General features: G+C 51.9%; 1 protein-coding gene across 1 annotated transcript; it reads right to left on the reverse strand.

The window, feature by feature from the left end:
* Positions 1-162: 162 nt before the first annotated feature.
* LOC147602058 (uncharacterized) lies at positions 163-17,557 on the reverse strand. Its single transcript, XM_086744871.1, has 11 exons — positions 17,513-17,557; positions 13,274-13,548; positions 12,381-12,495; positions 11,940-12,113; positions 11,747-11,853; positions 11,159-11,296; positions 2,300-2,435; positions 2,108-2,185; positions 1,481-1,633; positions 504-671; positions 163-303 (listed from the first exon to the last, which is right to left on the reverse strand). Exons 1-11 carry the CDS (start codon positions 17,555-17,557, stop codon positions 163-165), a joined length of 1,530 nt encoding a protein of 509 aa, XP_086600997.1.
* Between the last annotated feature and the right edge of the window lie 2,852 nt (positions 17,558-20,409).

The raw sequence follows: 20,409 nt of genomic DNA on the forward strand, positions 1-20,409 counted from the left end.
GGATTTGTGATAGCATAATGGGACAACTCTCAAAGCCGGAAAGCTGGGGAATGGGCCAGCAGGACTTTCAGAGCAGCCTCTACTCAGTAGAACAGAGGAACTGACCTCTCCTAGGCTTTTCAGGAAAACCTCATCTTACAAATTCCTCACAGGATTATGGAGCTAGGCTCTGTAGCTCATGAAGAGGGAAGGCTCCGACAAGCTTCCTGAGGCAGAGGCTGGCAGCTCTTTCTGAAGGGCTTCAATGGTCTTGGCTTGTTGCCGGACTGTGGCTTCCAGCCTGGCCTTTCCAACTTGGAGCCTGAAAAGGAAGTACAGGACTTATGACGGAAGTCCACCAGAGCACAAATCCCAAAAGAGGAATGTGAAAGGACCTCATCTAAGCCAAAAGCATCTTTGAAAATTGTGTAGTATTGTCTCGCTGCGGCGCAAGAAGAGAGTCCTGTTGTTTTCACACAATGGCAGAAAGCGAAGCCTTGCTCCACTGTGTTGGTTCCTTATCGTTGCCTGCGTTCTTCCAGCTCTTGGACACCCGCAGTTCCACAAGGCGAGGTCAGAAGGCCCTGCATGTTCCTGGAAGTGGTTAGCTCCCTCTCCTTATTCTTTGTGGCGTCCTTCAGGGACTCGGCATAACACTCAGTCCAGATACGCCGTTCTTTCAATTCCTGCCGCTGTCAGACCGCAACAAGAATCCTCAGTAGCCAGCTTAGCTTTGATAAAAAGGAGTGGACTGCTTTGACTCTCACGTCAACTGCCAAAAGCCATGTTACTTCTTGACCTTCTACACAGGGGCCCCTGTCCTACATCTACATTGATTTCCTACAGTGCTTCCTAAATGCTGCCCCAACACTCCTTGTCCTCCTCTCTCAAGGGCTCCAAACACTTTGCAGCCCCTTGTTGGCTACTCCAACCCAGTTAGAAGCTCCTTCTGCTCCTGAAGTGACTTTTCAACTCCATAACAATGATGATGTCATGAGGGAATACAAGAAAGCACCGCCACAGCACTCCAGTATGCCTACTCTTTCTCCATCAGCACACACTCTGCTTCGCCAAACCCCAGAGAAGCAAATACATGTGCTCCATGAAACTTGAGAAGCAGCTCTCTGAAAGGAATACACACACCCTTGTCCATTTAAGGACAGAGCCACTTCACGGTTAGTGGCCTTTCTAATCGTAGGCGCCGCGCTTCTAAAACAAGGCGAGTCGCTTACATGTTTCTCAAGCTACTCCTGTTGCAAAGGTGCCCAGGGTACTAAGGCCACCTTAGCGCAGCCCTCCGCTGTTGCTTCCAGCGGTGCAAACAGCCAGGCACCAAAGGCAGCGGTGCTGTTCCCTCCCAGCCCCCTCATCACAGCTAGGCGTGTGCTGAACCAGCCTGGGTTACACCAGACCCCCAGGAATGGATCAGTTCCCCACTCTGGTTTGCTCCCAGAAAGGCCGGGGCCCCTGCCAAGAGCCAAGAGACGGGCTTTGTCCATACCTTAGCTTTAGACCTGTCCAGTTGCTTCTGCAGCTGCAGTTTCTGTTCCTGCAGGTGGCTGCTGTAGCGCTTCTTAGCTTTGAGTGAAGCTTCTGCCAGGGAGTTCTTTCTGAAAGCATTGGTAAGCTCCTGCTGCAGCTGCCTGACCCACGTCTAAAGAAATGGTATTCCCTGAGCACGGAGAGATCAGTAAGAAGATGACAACGTGAGGGATGCTTTAACTCATGGGATGATGTCACTAGATCGGTCTTCAGGGTGGCCTGGAGGCTGAGGGAGGTGGTTCTCCCCTTCTACTCTGCTGTCATGAGACCCCACCTGGAGTACTGCATCCAGCTCTGGGGTGGCCTGCAGAGCTGCTCTTCAAAAGGCATATTTGCTCCATTTTTAAAATATTCATATCGCTCCTGTGTTGGGCAAGGCTTTGGATTAAAATACAGCAGATGTGTCACCGATGTGTCACCGAAGAGTTTTCTCTCTTTATGCAGCTCTTCTGCTTCACAACGCGAACAAGAGGAGGTCCAAAATACACTTCAGGTCCAGAATCACTAAAGTCCTCCTAGCAGCACTTGAAAATGAACTCAGTACGAAGAAAAGCTCTCTGTACAGAGATCGGCCTTTAACAGTCACCTGTCTGTAGCCTCGACAATCTGCCTGAGTTGAAGCATCCTTCTTTAGCTGAAGCTCTTCTCTGCCCGGTGCAGAAATCTGAGCGAACAAGAACAGAGAAAGACCGAGAGGGAGGAAAGGAATCCCCAGCAACACGACAGCATCACAGCGCATTTCAGCACTGGGGCTACAGAAGCGTTACTTCTGCATTACCTGTGGAAGAGAAAGTAACTCATTCTCAGAAGAGGAGTCAAAATCTTCCTCTTGCAGAGCTTCTGCTTCTGGCAAGACACACAAAGAAGAGGTACGAAGCGTGCCTCTTTCACTCTGCTTTTCCCTATCGGCTTCACTCCAGAGAAGCTTACAGAAGCTTACACTTAGTCCCAATAGGAAATTACCATTGCCACATTCCTCTGCAATGGACTGCATACAGGGCTATCAGGGCCACTGTGTTAGGCGTCTCTATTGAGCAGGGCTTTCAAAATGGGCCAAGGTACACCTGCCCAAGATAGAGAGGTAGAGGAGTAGACAGATGGAGCAAAATGTCTAGGCTGTATGCCCCATGGGCAACCGCTTGACACTGACTGGATGTGGAGAAGAGACCTATGTGCTGGCCAAGGAGGCCAACAGCATCCTGGCTTGTATGAGGAATAGTCTGGGCAGCAGGGCTAGGGAAGTGATTGTCCCTTTGGACTCGGCACTTGGGAGGCCACACCTTGAACACTGGGTTTAGTTTTGGGCCCCTCACTGCAAGAGGTGGTGGCGAGGTGGGCGTCGCTCTTTTTGCCCAAGAGGGATTTGATAGCAGCACAGGAAATGGCCTCAAGTTGGGCCAGGGGAGGTTTAGCTGGGATCTTAGGAAAGCCTTCATTGCTGGAAGGCTTATGGAGCACTGGAACAGGCTGGCCAGGGAAGTGGTTGAGTCACCGTCCCCGGAGGTGTTCAGAAGATGCATAGATGTGGTGCTTAGGGACACGGTTTAGGGGTGGGCATGGCAGTGTAACATTTGCGGTTGGACTCAATGATCTTCAGGGACTTTTCCCACCACAATGATTCTGGTTCTAGGATTCTACCTCAGAATCAAAAGAGGAGTCCTCATCTTCCTCTTGTTCTGCTCCCGCCGCTGGCAAGGCACCTACGAAAGAGGAAAGAAACGCGATGCTGCTGTGAGTGCTTATTTCACTCTGCTTTTCCCTGTCCGCTTCAGTCCAGAGAAGCTTACAAAGGTAACCATTAGTCCACCAGGAAATTACCATTGCTGGGCTCCTCTGCAACTGGCTCCCAGCGGGCTCCATAGTGGACTGCATCAGGAAGCACCATGGTTGTTGGCCCAGTTTTTGGACCTTCAGCATCCGACTGTGTAGATTAAAAGACATGCGTAAAAACTGCCACAGACTCATCCCGAACCCACTTCCACTTGAAAAGCTCTTGCTTCAGCCAACACCCATAACGTTGTATCAGGTGACGGAACGAAGGAGAACGGCAAACAGAAGCAGCGTGTTAGGCATCTCTGTGGAGCAGGGCTTTCAAAAGGAACTGAAGAACACCTGCCCAAGAGACAGAGAGGAAGTAGACAGAGGGAGCAAAGCGTCTAGGCTGTATACCCCATGGGCAACCGCTTGACACGGACTGGATGTGGAGAAGAGACCTATGTGGAGGAAAAACAGCAATCGTCACAGCGCCAGCCTGGTAGGATTTCAGAGGATCATAACTGGTGGGAAGCTTTACTGCTTCAATCCTGTACTACAAGTCCAGCTCAAAGGACAGCTGGTAGGAGAGCCGAGTCATTAGCTTGACCTCCTTCATCCCAGTCCAAACTGAGGAGCTTGCCTGCAGCAGCGGCATGGCAAGGTCCCAGTTTGGAGCATGTGGCGGAGGCAGCAGTAGAGAGAAATGAGACCAAAAGCAAGGGAGGCCAGGGAGACCCCAGGGAGTCCTTCTTAGATAGGGAAGAGTGGCTGCAAAGCTGCCTGGTGGAAAGGGATGTGGGGGTGTTGTTTGACGGGTGCCTGAATATGAGGCGGCAGTGTGGCCAGCTGGCCAAGGAGGCCGACAGCATCCTGGCTTGTATGAGAAACAGTGTGGGCAGCGGGGCTAGCGAAGTGATTGTCCCTTTGGACTCGGCACTTGGGAGGCCACACCTTGAACACTGGGTTTAGTTTTGGGCCCCTCACTCGAAGAAAGACATTGCGGTGCTGTAGTTTGTGTACAGAAGAGCAAGGAAGGTGGTGAAGGGTCTGGAGGACAAGTCCTGTGAGCAGCGCTGCAGGGAAGTGGGGTTGTTTAGTCAGGAGAAAGGGAGGCCGAGGGGAGACCTTCTCGCTCTACAACTACCTGACCGGAAGTGGTAGTGAAGTTGGCATCGCTCTCTTTGCCCAAGAGGGATGTGACAGCAGCATAGGAAATGGCCTCAAGTTGGACCAGGGGAGGTTTAGCTGGGATCTTAGGAAAACTTTATTTGCTGGAAGGCTTATGGAGCACTGGAACAGGCTGGCCAGGGAAGTGGTTGAATCATCATCTCCGGAGGTGTTCAGAAGATGCGTGGATGTGGTGCTTAGGGACACGGTTTAGGGGTGGGCATGGTAGAGTAAGGTTTACGATTGGACTCGATGATCTTCAGGGACTTTTCCCACCACAGTGATTCTGGTTCTATGACTCTTCCTCGAAATCAAAAGAAGAGTCCTCATTTTCCTCTTGTTCTGCTTTCACTGCTGGCAAGGCACCTACAAAGGACGTCAGAAGCTTTTCACTCTGCTTTTCCCTGTCCACTTCAGTCTAGAGAAGGTTCTTCTAGACTTCTAGACTTAGACTTAGACACTTTCTTCGAGACTTCGACACTTCTACACTTCACTACTCTTCACTTCATTCAACAGAATACACATTCGCCGGAACACACATCCACGGAACCGACATCGAGACGGCCAACACCGGCCGGATCGTTCCCCCATCAAGCGAACTGGACTGTCAGGACGCCGCAGCTCTGTGGCGGTAGCTATTACAACTGAAACTCTTTTCCCTCTTTCCTTCCTTTCTCTCCTTTCTCTTCCATTTACAAACTTCTTATCGGGTTAATAAAGTTACCCGGCACTTGACTCCGTTTTGAGTCTTAATTCTGTTCTCGAGAATATGAACAAAACCACGCTCCGGTGTGTGAGAGGTCGGTCCAGCCGCCCCTAGCCTCCCAGACTCGTCTGAGGTCGGCTAGAACGCAAGGGTGCCTTCCTCTCGTCCGAAATCGGAACGTGACATTATTTAATTGGCGTAGTCGGCAGGATTCTCGGAGAAACAGAAAGTGTCCAGTTGCTTTATTAGAAATTCTAGTGTGTGTGTGTGTATGACTGAGACCTACGTTGGTACAAAGCGAGTGCAAAGTCCGGATCCGCGGTTCTGTTTGTCTGCGAGGAAAAGAGCCGGAGAAGGACAGTGATAGAATTGGGCAAAAGACAAGCCCCTTTTGTGAAATTTGAAAGGTGTGTCCTCCTGAGAGTGTGGAGGGGGAATTGTGGTAAAAAAAATTGTGGTGCAGCCCTCCCAGGACGAAATAACTCCTCTTTTGTGACATAAGTGCTTTCGTGAGAAATTTGAAAGGTGTGTCCTCCTGAGAGCGTATGTTGGGGGGGAATTGTGGTAAAATTATGGTGTGGCCCCCCCCCTTTTGTGAAATTTGAAAGGTGTGCCCTCCTGGGAGTGTGTGGGGGGGGAATTGTGGTTAAAATTGTGGTGCGGCCCTCTCAGGACGAAATAACCCCTCTTTGGTGAGATGGGTGCTTGCAAATGTGCAAATGTTTGTGATGAGATCCCCGCAGAAGAATTGTGGAGAGAAAATGACTCGTGTGGAGAGGTGGAGTTGAAGTTAGAAGATAAGGGAATCAGGCAAATCTACCCTCAGGGGGACTTGCAAAAAGCAAAAGAAATTGTAGAGAACCCCCCTCACATGTATCCCCTAGTTAAAACTGAATATGTGTATGAGGGAGAAACCGATAACCATCCCCAAGTTGTTACTAAAGAGGTCCCGTTTACAGCAACTGAGTTGGCAAAATTAAGGAAGGATTTTGCAAGGACTTCAAAGGAATCGGACACAGAGGATGTCTGGAGAGTGTCGTTGTTGGGGGGGGTGGAATCTTGTTGTCAGAAAAGGAAGCGGTAGGATATTGGTGTCCAGGTGTATTTTTAACTACCGGCAATTATCGGGCCCCATGGTCTTTGACACAGAGGGCAGCATATTGGGCTGGGGGGCTGAACCCTTTGGAGAGGGGAGACCCCCTAGCCATCATGGGCACAGTGGGTCAACTGGTGGAGAGTGTGCAGAAGGCTGCTTGTTTGCAAATGATGTATGATAGAGAGCTCAAACCTAACCAGGGCTCTCCAATGATGATGCCTGTGGATCCCGAACAGATGACTCCTCTAATCTGAGGACTTCCTGATTCCCTGAAACCCATTGGGATCCAGCTACAGGGGAAGATACAAAGTACCCCTGTGGCAGACAGACTTACCGGTGCTCTGGAGGGAACAGTGACCCCTGATCATAGAAGGACAGGGAGGAAAGTGTGGACATGGGGAGAAGTAGCCCAAGAACTCATAAATTTTGGGAGGACATACGGTCCTGTTGGTGGATTCGGGCAAAAAACTGAAACCAGAGCTGTAAGAGCCACAGAAAAAGGTGAAGGCTGGCCAGCACTGGTCAAGAGAAGTCACGATTTTAAGTCGGTCTGACTTACTGATCCTGGGAGAGGGAGACCCCTCGGCCGTCAGGAATGGCAGCAACCGGGACTCCAGACAGGTATTCCCCGAGATGTAATGGATGGGCTTCCAACACAGAAATTAGAGAAACTTGTACAAACAGGATCGGGGCAAAAAGTCCATTTTGGAACAACCCCTAGTGCCCCACCATGGATAGACCTTGGGGAAGAAACTGATGCAGAAAAGAGGGTGATGGGAAACTAGTTCCTCCGTTCCCCGAAGGTGGGGGGGGAAACGGAGGGTGGATGTTTATAAAACAACTCACCTTAAATGTGAAAGGGGATTTGTTGATTACAGTGGCTGTAGGGCCACAGAAAAAAAACAGTAACCTTTTTAATTGACACAGGAGCACAAATCACCGCACTGATGCAGAGTGAGGCGGAGCAATGTGGAATTTTGACTTTGTCGAAAAAACTTCTTCCTTCTAAACAAGCAGAAACAGCCCCCCCCGCCCCCCGCCTTGTATTATACTGTGCCTAATTCAATTAATCCAAAGCGTGGTGACTCGCATGCAAGCGGCCACTGTGACTTCACCTGATGGGGTTAAACATATCAGGTTTGTACGGCAAACCAAACACGTAACTGTTAGAATCATATAACTTTGAAGGCAAACCTGGAAACCTACCTAAAACTTTTTTTTTAGGAAAATATTGGGACTCACGGGGTGGGAAAAATATTATTGATATTTAAATCTATGGTTTTGATGATTACTATAGTCATGGTTAATCTATTAATCTTTATTTGTGTTATATGTATGATTTTGAATAGGTTATTTGACATCATTGGATCTGTGAACATCATATCCACAAATTGCTATATGTGACCTGGATTAAGGTATGTTACCTTGGGGTGGTCGATATTAAAAATGAAGAAACCCCTCAACGTATCATACAACAATATAAACCCATTTTGTGGCCATACGTATATTATAAGCATAACTAAGTCCCTTCACCCCCCTTCCCTCTTCTTTTTTTTCCCCCTTCAACCTTGGTGAGCGATGCTGAGCCACAGGGTGGTGATAGAGACTGAAAAGGTTAATTAATGTCTCAACATCGCTAGACGATGGAAAGATATGAGATTTTGTTTGGTTGGGGTTTTTTTTTGTTTGTTTTCTTTTGGTTTGTGGTTTTTTTTTTTCTTTTTGGAACCACCATGGGTCCACGGGGTGATATAAAATTGACAGCAAATTTATAGTGTCATTGTTTATTGACTGCTCTGAGTTGGAGGCAGGGAAATCCATTTTCCTGCTGTGTATCCAGACCCCCGTTCCGGTGGGCCAGAATTCCACAGCCACAAGCTCCACGAGGACTTGGTCGCCAGCCTCACCAAAAAGCAAAAACTGAACTGTTTTGCCAAAGAAAAGAAATGGTTGCAGAAGTGAACAAAATGCTTAACATTTTGATGGTGCTTTATCTTGAGGCGTTTATGATGTTGTGCATTGCTATAGTTTTGGTGGTTTATCTTTGTTTATCTTATGATTGTCCTTGTAAACAATTACTTGCTTCTTCTGATCCCCCAGAGCCATAAGCCTCAAACTTGGCCTGGGACAAATTTTTAGTTGTAAGATAAATGTTGATATGTTAATGTTCTGGTTTTGTAATTTACTTAGATAAGATATTGTTAATTAAATCGAAGTATCTAGCATTTATATCTCTTTGTACACTAAATGATAAACAATAATGTTCAGAATTGCATATATCTTTTTTTTTTCTTTTATTCTTCTTCTCTTTTTTATTATTTTCTTTCTCCTTTCCTCTATCATTTATGCCACCATGGAACTCCGTCTCTGAGGCAACAATGTTGAGCCACGGGGTGGTGTAAAAGACTGTGTCAAACATTTGTCTCAACATTGTTGAAACAGCAAACCACCACCCGAGCAATGGCTTCCCGTTATTTCGCAAGGCAACTCCTGTTGTCTTGCAAAACGTGAATGGAGAGCTGGTTCCGAGAAATCTAGCCCTATCCCCCCAACCCACCCCCCCCCTCGTAACCCCCCTCCCACTGCCCGCATGTGTATCGCCCGGTAATGCGCATGTGTTGTTTGACGGGTGCCTGAATATAGGCAGCAGTGTGGCCAGCTGGCCAAGGAGGCCAACAGCATCCTGGCTTGTATGAGAAACAGTGTGGGCAGCGGGGCTAGGGAAGTGATTGTCCCTTTGGACTCGGCACTTGGGAGGCCACACCTTGAACACTGGGTTTAGTTTTGGGCCCCTCACTGCAAGAGGTGGTGGTGAGGTGGGCGTCGCTCTCTTTGCCCAAGAGGGATTTGATAGCAGCATAGGAAATGGCCTCAAGATGGGCCAGGGGAGGTTTAGCTGGGTTCTTAGGAAAGCCTTCATTGCTGGAAGGCTTATGGAGCACTGGAACAGGCTGGCCAGGGAAGTGGTTGAGTCACCGTCCCCGGAGGTGTTCAGAAGATGCATAGATGTGGTACTTAGGGACACGGTTTAGGGGTGGGCATGGCAGTGTAACATTTGTGGTTAGACTCAATGATCTTCAGGGACTTTTCCCACCACAATGATTCTGGGTCTAGGATTCTACCTCAGAATCAAAAGAGGAATCCTCATCTTCCTCTTGTTCTGTTCCCGCCGCTGGCAAGTCACCTACGAAAGAGGAAAGAAACGCGATGCTGCTGTGAGTGCTTATTTCACTCTGCTTTTCGCTGTCCGCTTCAGTCCAGAGAAGCTTACAAAGGTAACCATTAGTCCATCAGGAAATTACCATTGCCGGGCTCCTCTGCAACTGGCTCCCAGCGGGCTCCGTGGTGGACATCCGCTGTAACCATGACAATGGTTGGCCGAATACTTGGACCTTCATCATCTGACTGTGTAAATTAAGACAGGCGTGAAAACCAGCACAGCATGGCAAGGTCCCGGTTCGGAGCGTGCGGAGGAAGCTGAAGCAGAGGGAAATGAGACCAAAAGCAAGGGAGGCCAGTGGGGCCCCACTGCCTTCCCTTCAGAGAAGGTACCTCATAATCAGAAGGGGAATCAAACTGTTCCTCCTGCTGTGCTCCTGCTGCTGGCAAGACTCCTAGAGAGGGTGTAAGAAGCACGTTGCTGCTGTTAGCTGCTATTTCAATCTGCCTTTCCACATCTCTCCACCCCTGCATTCCAGTCAGCGTTTACGCGTTCTCCTGCAGGCCACAGTGCATTGTCGTCATCACCTCCTTCATGGTGAAGGATCCTACCTGCTGTGGCCAGTGCAGGTGCGCCCAAGGGAAATTCAGCAGGCTTCCCAGAGCAAGAGCTGTCAAGTACTGCTGCGCCTTCTGTGCCTCCCGCAGAACAATCTCCCGTCCTTTTGCAGCGCCCATATTCTTCCAGTTGCTTTGCAGTGCTATATACAGAAGGGAAGGAAATGCATTCTGTAAAAACACACCCCCCCACACACTTTCATCCACGCTCTACTGAAAGAGCAACAGGCATTCGTGAGCCATCCTACACATATTCCTAGCCATCTGCAGAGAGTTACACCTCCTCTCCATTTCCAGGGCCAGGAAGCTTAAAAAGTCCCCCGGCAGACAGACATCTAAGAACAAGGCTTCTACCTCAGCAGGACGCTATCCTAACGCTGCAGCAACACTTCGTCACCTTTCAAGCCAGGGTGATGTCTCCTCAAACCCAGTCCTGACTTTGAACGGGTTTGGAAATTCCCATGGTTGGTGTGAGGACCTGAGAGGTTACAGACCTCCTAGGTGGGATATCAAGAGCCCAACAAAGACTGCGGTTGCATTCCAGGCACTGCAGGGGTTCAGTACATTGCACAGGTGTTATCTTCTAACAACCCTGGCAGAGGGTCAGTTGGGGATCTGGAGAGAGACCACTTTCAGGTTTGCCTCGTAAGCAGAACTACAAACAAAACAAAAAAACCCCAAACAAACAAGAAAAGAAAATTTAAAAACCGTGTGCCTGACCAAGGCTGCTGTGCAAAGTGGTGCATTAGCACAAGACTGGTACTGTGCCAGAAGCCTGGAGGGAAGGAATGACCATCTTGTTTTGCTACAGCAACCCTCAAACATGCTTGAACTCAGAGGATATCATTTAGATCCCCTCTGAAACAAAAGGCAGGTAGTTGCGAGTCAGTTTGGTGGAGTGAAGCTTGGCAGCACACTTGGGAGAATTCTCAGGGAGAACTGTGGGGGAAAGTTTTCCTCAACCTACAAATCCACTCTTGACAGGGAAAGAGATGCATCAGAAGATGTCACTGAGCCCGGCTTCAACAAAGGTCTCAACACTTCATTCAACCCTGCTGATGGCACCAAAAAGGGCCCTACATCAGCACGGACACTCTGTCAGTGCAGCTGCTCTAACGAGGATGTCAACCACTTACTCAGCATATGGAGATACTGTGGCATAATTCGTAACTGTGCAACCAAACACGTCTTTCTGAGAAGGATCAGCACCATGCCGAAGAAGTAGTCGTATGATATTCATATCCCCAACAACAGCAGCAAGCATAAGAATGGTCCTAAAGCATCCAAGAGATGATAGGAAATACATCAGCTTCTGCAGACATTGCACTGCCATTACTTCAACCCCTCTTTGCTTCCCAAACAACTCGTTTCCCCTCTCCTAGAGCTGGAGTGAAAGCACAGCCAAACACACGGAAGCATCAGAGAATTCAGGATGCTGGGACCGCAGGAGGTCTCCAGGCCAACCACCTGCCCAGAGCAGACAGGGGAGTCTGTGCATGTGCGTCGGCGGCACCACAGCCAACGCTTTCTTGCAGTCCTCAGTGCGGCAATCGTCCCCTGAGGTGAGAGAGCCGCCGGGTGCAGGCCTGCTTTCACAAGTCACGCAGAAGGAGCTCCTTCTGCGCAGCTCCAGGTTCTTTTGCAAAGCTCATTCCGATGCCTCCCATCAGTCCAGCCTGAACAATGCTAAGGAGTCCCGTGCGCACTTTTGACAAAGCCTTCACCTTTCATGCTTATCTTGAGCGTGCACGTCAGCTCCTTTTTGAAGAAGCAACTCAATCATCTCGTGACAGCGCCTCGTGATCGCAACAGCAAGCGGAGTGTACCCGAACTGAAAGAGATATAATCTCCTTAGAATAACAGAGAAAAGTCAAGCAAGTGTTGAGAAGAGGAGCCTTACGCAAAATCCAAGCTTACATCATCCTTAGCATCGATATGGGCATTGTGCTCAAGTAACAGCTCCACTAGCGACTTGCTAGACATGATGGTAGCCAGGTGAAGGGCAGTGTTGCCGCTGGCACAGTGGAGGTCAGGGTTGGCACCGTGCTCCAGCAGAATAGCTGCGCATTCTTTGTGCCGGTGCTCTACTGCCTGGAAACAAGACACAAAGGCAGAATAACTTCCAACGTCTACGTTTCTCTCTGTCAGAACTCCCGCATCTTCCCAACACTGGGAAGTACGAGCGTCTGCAAAGATCAGGCAACATATGCCCCATCCCCGCTGACTACAACCTGCCTGTTTCGTAGAATCACAGGATACAATTCTATGCAGACCTATGTAAAGAGTCACGCGAGGTATGTATCGCTCAGCGCGTAATCGATAAGCCCAACGTACAACAGCATAACACATTCCACGTACCTTCATCAGGGGCGACTTCTTATAGTTGTCGCGAGGGTTTAGCTTGCACTTCTGTCCTACCAGAAAGCGAACGACATCTGCATGGCCGTTCGCACAAGCAAGGTGCAGAGGCGTCCTAGGAATTAAAGATATTCAGTTAGCTGTCACAGAGAGACAGCTGAAGACATGGTTTCAGGCTGTGGAACTCGCCACATGGGGCCACAAAGCTCAGCTGCCAAAAGGAAGCCGAAAGCACGCTTTCTTGTTCAGAGCCGGTGGCAGCAGTTGCACACCCAAAGCCTGGGGCTGTCTAGGAGAAGTCCCCAAGAGGGGACAGTTGAGTCAGGAGGCATTTCCTCAGCTGTGTCACTGAACCTGCCCAAGCAGGCTCTTGTGCCCAGGCCTCCAGCAGGACTGCCCAGCCACCCAGGCCAGCAAAAGGAGACCGCGTCTTGGCAGCCTGCAGTCTACGGAGGCTGCATAAGTCTGCGGAGACTGCGCAAGGCCCTGGGTTTTCCCCGGATCAGTCCCGCGCCAGGCGTGCCCAGAGACGCAGGGGATGGGACTTGTAACAGCAAGGGGAAGCCGTGCCCTGCTCAAACAAGCCACTCAGTCTGGCGACAGGAAAGGAGCCGTCTCTGCCTGGCCGAAGGCCTGCTGAGCCGCACACAAGATTCACTACAGGCACCAGGCGGGCAGGGCAGGGCAGGGCAGGGCAGGGCAGGGCAGGGCAGGGCAGGGCAGGGCGGAGCGGAGCACCCGCCGGCTCCGGTCCCAGCTTGGGCAGGCCTCCGGCAAGGCCAGCGCTGTGGAGCCGGCCCTGCTCCGAGGGCGCTTGCGACCCCGCTGGGCTTTGCCGGCTCTTGCAGCCGGGCTGGGTGGAAGCTTTGCTAGGGGCAGTGCCCGGCCCTTACTGCTTGTTGGCGTCGCGCCCGTTGATGCGGAGTCTCTTCAGCCACCAGCGCCGCTGCAGCTGGGCCAGGTCGCCGTCGGCGGCCGCGCTGTGCAGCCCGCCCCGGCCCCTCTGCCGCTGCTCGGAGGCCCCGGCGGCGCCGGGCGCGGGAGCGCTGCCGGACGGCGGCCGCTGCCGCCCCCTCCTGAAGAGTCCGCGGAGGCTCTGCATGCTGCGGCGGGGACGAGGGCGCGGGCCGGCCCGGCGTGAGCAGCCGCAGCAGGCGGCCGGCGGGCTCTGGCGAGCCCCGGGACGGGAAGGGACGGGGAGAGGGCGGAGAGAGGGCGACAAGAGCCGAGAGGGGAGCCCCGAGCGGCGGCCGCGGCTCGCAGCCCCCGACGCTGCCGGCCCGAGACGCGCTGCCGGTCCCGCCGCGGCGGCGACAGCACTGAGCGGCGGCGGCTGCCGGGGGCGGCTTTCCAGCGGCAGCGGGGGGCGTCACAGAGGGCGCGGCGGGGGCGTCACAGGGTGACAGGCTGGCTGGAGGCTCCGTAAGTGTACGCAGACTGCGGAGTCTACGCTGCCTGCGGCGTCGGGGCGCCCCCGCGGCCGGGGGCTGCGGCAGTCGCCGAAGCGGCCCTCGCCTCGCCCGCTCCGCGTTTGCCCTCAGCGCGTGGCCGCGGAGCCTGGGGCTGCGGGTCCCCAAAAGCGGAGCCGGAGGCGGCCAGCGCCTGGCTCGGGCGGGCGGGGACGTCGGGCGGGCTCTCGCCTGGCTCTCGCCCTCACTCGCAGTGACCCCCACGTCGGGGCTGGTGTGAACGCGCACCCCGCCGGGACGAGGCGCGCGCGCTGCCGTGGCCACATGTCCTGATACCGGGAATTAACTCTCTGCTAAATATTGCTTGATGTAGGGGAGTAACTGTCTGCATATTGCTTGATTCAGGAGGCTCGCTGTCTGCTGGACAACGCCTAACGATCCTGTTTGCATTGAAACTCGCTTAAGCTTGTCAGGGACCGGTATTTGTCCAGAAACTGGTATTTGTCGAGGACTGATACGTCCAGCAAAGGACAGGATAACGGGAGCTGCAATGTTGGTCAGAAGTCGTTAAGAAACTGCTGAAATCACCCAGTGAAAGGAGAGCGTGGGTGAATGACTGAAGTTCATCTGGAGGAAGATAAGACCCCAGAAGAAGTGAACGACCACCAGACACAGATCTGAAATGCTTACGCAAGTGTTTTTTAATAACCCCGCCTCGCTCATGCATATGTATGTCTCCATGTGCAATCCTATGAATATGTATACCTGCACCGTATACATTTTTGGTAAAATGTGCTGTCGGTGTGTGTGCTTTTGGAGGAGCGATCCCCCACGCACCCGGCGCCGAATAAACATGCCTGCTTTATAAGGCTCTCCGAGTTGTAGAGTTTGATCCGCGCGTCAGTCCCCCGGCGTGCTCTCCTGCCAGGCGGCTCAGCTCCTGCGATCCCGAGGAAAACGTGCGTCAGCTCCTCGGCACACAGTGCCAGGTGCGTGTAGCACGTGAGCCCTGCCCAGGCTCATTTGCTTCGTGTTGGCCATGGGCAAAGGCACCTTCTTTACACTGACACCAACACCCGAATTAGCCCGGCTGGGAAATTTCAAGTCGGGACGGTACAAAGCTCTGCAGATGACACCACAGGCGTTCCTGTTCACGGTTTCAGGGAAGGCTCCGACAAGCTTCCTGAGGCAGAGGCTGGCAGCTCTTTCTGAAGGGCTTCAATGGTCTTGGCTTGTTGCCGGACTGTGGCTTCCAGCCTGGCCTTTCCAACTTGGAGCCTGAAAAAGAAGTAGAGGCCTTCTCCCAGAAGTCCACCAGAGCACAAATCTCAGAAGAAGAGTGTGAAAGGACCTCATCTAAGCCAAAAGCATCTTTGAAAATTGTGTAGCATTGTCTCGCTGGGGCGCAAGAAGAGAGTCCTGTTGTTTTCACACAATGGCAGAAAGCGAAGCCTTGCTCCACTGTGTTGGTTCCTTATCGTTGCCTGCGTTCTTCCAGCTCTTGGACACCCGCAGTTCCACAAGGCGAGGTCAGAAGGCCCTGCATGTTCCTGAAAGCAGTTAGCTCCCTCTCCTTATTCTTTGTGGCGTCCTTCAGGGACTCGGCATAACCTGCGCTCCGGATGCGCCCGAGTGCTGAGCTGGAGGCAGCAGTGCCATGTGTGTAGGACAGACAGAACTGGCAGCAGCTGTGGGGGTTGTCAGGATAGCAAGAAAAGAAAATGTTCCCTTGCACTTGATTCCTGTGCTCTGTTCAGCTGTTGCTGCAGAACACAGAGGGTGGCTGGGGCAGTGCTATGCCAAGAAAGTCTCCTGCGTGGAGAAAAGACTCTTGCGCTTCCACCGGCTGCTTCTGGCACTGACACTCGCTCTCTGGGGAGAACCAGTGCAAGACATGCAAACCAAAAATATTGGCGTTTGTTTGGATGTATTGTTCCCTTGTGCCACCTGCTACCAGCTAGAGAAGAGATCCTGAGTCAGACCTTTTGAACTGCTTGTGTGGGAGTTCGGAAGCTACCTAATGCCTAGCAGCTACCTGATGGTGGAGAGGAGGAGGAGCGAGGGCCAGAGCCAGTCTGGTCCTGCCTCATGCTGTCTTGTCACTGGAGCTGTCTCCCCCTGCCCCGCAGCAAAATCAGGGCAAGTGCTGCGCTCAGGAGTCTTTGAGTGGACTGCTGAGCAGCCAGATTTCTTCCGCTTACACATCACCACGGAGCTCGCTGCTGCCTTGGGAATCATAGAATAGTTAGGGTTAGAAGGGACCTGTAAAGGTCCCTTTCTTGGGACTTTGCAGCAGTGTTCCTTGGCAGAGCTCTCCTTCTCAAGTATGCGAAGAATGGGTGCGGTTTACTGTTTGAAGACACCTTTGGTGTCCTCCAAAGGCCGTTTTGGTTTTAGAGCCAGGACATCTGTTAACTCACGAGTGTGAAGGGTGTTTGCCTGGAGAGGAGGTGGAGCATTATGTCAGTCTGGTTTTGCCAAGTGCACTTTGTGTATTTGTGAAAGAGTGTCTTGTCAAAGTTGCAATGCCTAGCTAGCTACCTGCTTGTGTTTGCAGAGGTGGGGTCTGGGCCACGTGGACCTCCATAGCTGTCAGCTTCCACTGCAGCCCAGCCAGACCTGAAGCATGATGGTTCTTCTCCACTTGCAGGTGGTCTCAAACTGCGCTGTGGGAAACAGAAGTCCCAAAAGTATAAAAATGCATCTGAATGTCAGCTTGGCAAGCTCTTAGCGGAAAGCCCAATGAGAGACTAGAACAACTCTGGCGAGTTGACCCTGCAGAGCTATGATACAGCTGGTGTTGCCTGGTGAGCAACCAGTGTCACAGGGGTCCTCTCGCTCTGCCTGAGGCTATGGCATAATTGTTGTCAGTGGTTTACGAAGCTGTCCCTCTTAGTTGCTTGTGGCTTCCCTCATGCTGCCTTCTGCATTGCACTGACAAAAGCATTTCTGCAGCAGCAAAGGGAACTACCTAGGGAAACTGTTTCAGCTGAGGGAGAGAGGGAGACTCATTTCTTTCTGCTGTAGCCCTCATTTCCAGAGTGGTGGCACTGCATGGCTTGGCCCAGCCACCCAGAGGGTAGCACACCAATGCCTCTAGGGCACTTTCTCAGCAGCTTTCCTGAAGGTGTGCAGAAGAGATGAGGACCTGCTGGCTGGGGAGTTCGAGAAGTCCCCAAAGGCTCTTTCCTCATGACCTGGGCTTGGAAATCAAGATTTGCCTGGCTAACTCTATGGCCATTCTTCACTGGCGGCAACACACATCACAAGATGACTTGGTGTCCGAGAAGGCTGTTGCCATCCTTGTGCCTGGAGACGCTGGATACAGTCTGCAGTTGTTTTGTCTGTTGCATGTAGCCCAAGGAAGACTACGGTTACAGCTCAGGTCAGACACGCGCATTAGAGCGGGCAGGACGTCTAGCCCAATAAAACAGTGCCTGCAGCGTGAAACTTCCGTGTCACTGGAGATATTTGGGCCTTGAAAGCACAGCATCCTTGAGGCTGGAAGGGACCTCATCTCATCCATCTAGTCTGTCCACGCCCTGCTCCAAGCAGAGTCAGCCAGGGCAGGTGGTGCAGGGCCACGTCCAGTTTGGAGCATCTCCAGGCATGGAGACTCCACAACCTCTCTGTGGCACAAATAAGCCACCAGCAGGCTGAGCCAGGGTGTCCAGCCCCACCCCAGGCCCCTGGGCCTCCAGCCCATAGGCCCAAGATGCTCACTGAGGCATAGGCAGAAGCCTCCAGGCCCTGCCTGAGCTCTGTCATGGCGTCGCTGGCTCCAGCTCTGTCTCAGCTGTGCCTGTGCCTGGCCGCGGACCACGCTGGTGTGTTGGATATCTGGAGAATCAAGGACACTTAGCGAACAATCCAGACCAAAAGGAGTTGTTATGTTTGTGAGCAGCAGGCTTCAAGGACATCGCGGAGGCCGTCTGTGAGAAAGTGATGAAGCAACCTTGAAAGGAGGAGGAAAGGCTGGTGTACGTGACTGAAAGCAGAACGTGAAGCAGGATGCAGGTGGAGAGGACCGTGCGCATGAACAAAGAGACTTAACGAATCATATTTTAGCTAAGAGCGCGTGCATGATCTAGTTAGCCAATTAGTAAAGAGCTTGTGCATGATAGGGAATTAGAAGGGCTATATTAACCGGGATGTATCAACAATAAAGCGGCATTTCCTTGATCATATTGGTCGTGTGCAGTGTCCGTGACTTCCGCGTCAACACTGGTGCAGGCCCCAGCCCACAGGCTGTCTTCCCGGCCTGCCCTTGGCCTCCCCGCGGCCTTGCTTGGCCATCACTGGGCTGTGTCTGACCCTGCTTGCCACCCGTGGGTCTGAACCCCAGCCCGGCCTGGCCTGAATTCCTGGCTTGCCCGCAGAGCTGCTGCCTCTGCAGGCACTTGTTTGTCCCTCTGGGCTGTCTGCTGCCCTGGCTGCCCGCCCTGGCCCAACCCTGCTCCCCTCTCTCGGATAGGCCGAGGCTGGGCCCTGCCCTGCTGCCATGGGAGCCCCTTTGGCTCCCCGTCCCCGAGGGAGCAGCACAGCACCCTGCTTCCTGGCACCGCTCTCCCACCACCCTCAGAAAAGAAAAGGTTTTTCCTTAGGTTGAGGAGGGATTCCGCCTGCTCCAGCTTGTGCCCACTCCTTCACACCCTTCCCCTTGGCGAGCTCCAAATCCATCGGATCTCTGTGCGATCTGCAAAGCTTCCCTGGCTACCAGAAGCTCACCCAGCACCTTCTGCCCTGAGCACCAGGAGGATTGCTCTGAAAAGGCAGCAAGAGTCTGGTAACTGATGATTACCAGTAGCTCAGTGCTAGTCCCTGCTCTGAGCACAATCATGGTTCAAGCCTCTGCAGAGGAAAAGGACACAGACGCGTGCTCCCTCTCGGAGACGTCTGCAGGACTGATTTTCATTCAGAGCGAGGGCAGAGAGAGACGTGCCAAGGGCCTGCATGGGAAGAGAGCCTGAATGAGCCTTCAAAAGCAGGACTCTCCTCATCCAAACCCGCTAGGCCTGAAGCGCTGCAATTGGGCAGCAGAACTAAGACACGTACTAGATGACACAGTTCATTAAATACCAAGCTGCAACAGAACACTTGGAATTAGATGCAGGGCAGTGGTTGCACAAGGTGGAAGGCAAAGGTTTCCAGGCTTCATTCATCTTCCCGTGAGCACTCTGTTTTCGGGCACTGGCACTTCCTCTGCTCCAGCAGCTTCTCCTCACCAACTGCATTGGAGGTTCAGCTGCGACTGGGGAAGGGCAGGAAAAGAGAAGGCTGTGTGTTAGCTTTACAGCAGGCTGGGCCAAAGGCAGCACTGGAAAGTGGATCCTGAAAGTACAGCACTAATGCACAGACCCAAATAACGAGAACCAGTCACTCATACATGTCAACAACAAAGTTCCAGCCCATGGGCAACAGACACACCTGGAAGATTGTGTTACACAGAGATACGGATCAGCTTCTTGCGGTTTTTGCCTTATTCCTTGTCCAGCTCTTTCTCCCGTATCTCTTTTAGACAGCTCTATTTGGCTGTGACCCACCATGCTAGTCTCATGCCATTGACCTTAGTAGCCCTGCTGGGACTCCTGGCCCATGTCTTTTATTCATCATGCTAACTACATCTGTGTCCATCAACATCATCATCTACTACTGCTACATCAACAGCAGGAGCATCAGGAGAAGCCAATCAATTGCAACATACAGCCAACAGATAATGAGCAACATGGAGAAAAAGTATAGGGGAAGAATCATACAGGTTCCAGCAGAGAAAAATAATCACCTCAGCTCCACCAAACAACCCAGAGCTCACCTTTCTTCTTAGTTTACCAACTTTGTTGGCCACCTCAGAACAGCTCTTTCTTCACCTCTGCCCTGGAAACTGAGCTGAGGCTCTCTCTTTCTCCCAGCATACTTCATCAGAATTGTCTGATATCTCTCCAGAAGCCTCTTCAGCCTGCATGGCAAATTAGTAAGGAAAGCATGAAGCAAAGCAAGTTGGCCTTTCTCACGTACTCTTATGTAAGCAGCACAGTCACGGCCTGCTTCATCTGTAAGGTGCTCGACAGGCCAGGAATTACTGAGAAGAGCCAGCCCTCCAGCATCACTTGGAGGGCCCAAAGTCTACCTGGATGGAGGAAGAAAAGACTCGCTTCCCTCCCAGGGGAACTGCAGGCAGTCTGCATTTGCAAGGCCTTTTGAAGCTTTTTAAAACCATAGGCTCATGCACAGGAGCACTGTGCAAGATCGAATGCGGGGCTTGAATTTGCTCACAGACCGTTACGTACGTGCTTTTACATCAGAGTTCAGTAAAGCTTGACTTCTACTCAACGTGACATTTCTTTAAAGCACTAAAAAGCCATGCCTGCTATGTTCTTCCTCCAGCACAGTGTTCCTTCTCCGCATTTCGTCCAGAAGTGCTTCTGACTGGCATTTCAACTTGACCGCCTGCTTCACTTTCTTGCTTTCACTCTGACATTTTCAAAATAGAAAAGATACATCACACGAGGAGCACAGGAACAGGATCCTTATGCAGAAGGTGCAGACAGTGTTCTCCACAAAGAAGGTAACACGACTCTCCCAAGTCCAGTCTCCTCTTGGAACTCTCAACCACAGATCTG

This window comes from Chlamydotis macqueenii, chromosome 1, assembly GCF_036417535.1.
Source record: "Chlamydotis macqueenii isolate bChlMac1 chromosome 1, bChlMac1.mat, whole genome shotgun sequence".
In the NCBI taxonomy this organism is placed as follows: Eukaryota; Metazoa; Chordata; class Aves; order Otidiformes; family Otididae; genus Chlamydotis; species Chlamydotis macqueenii.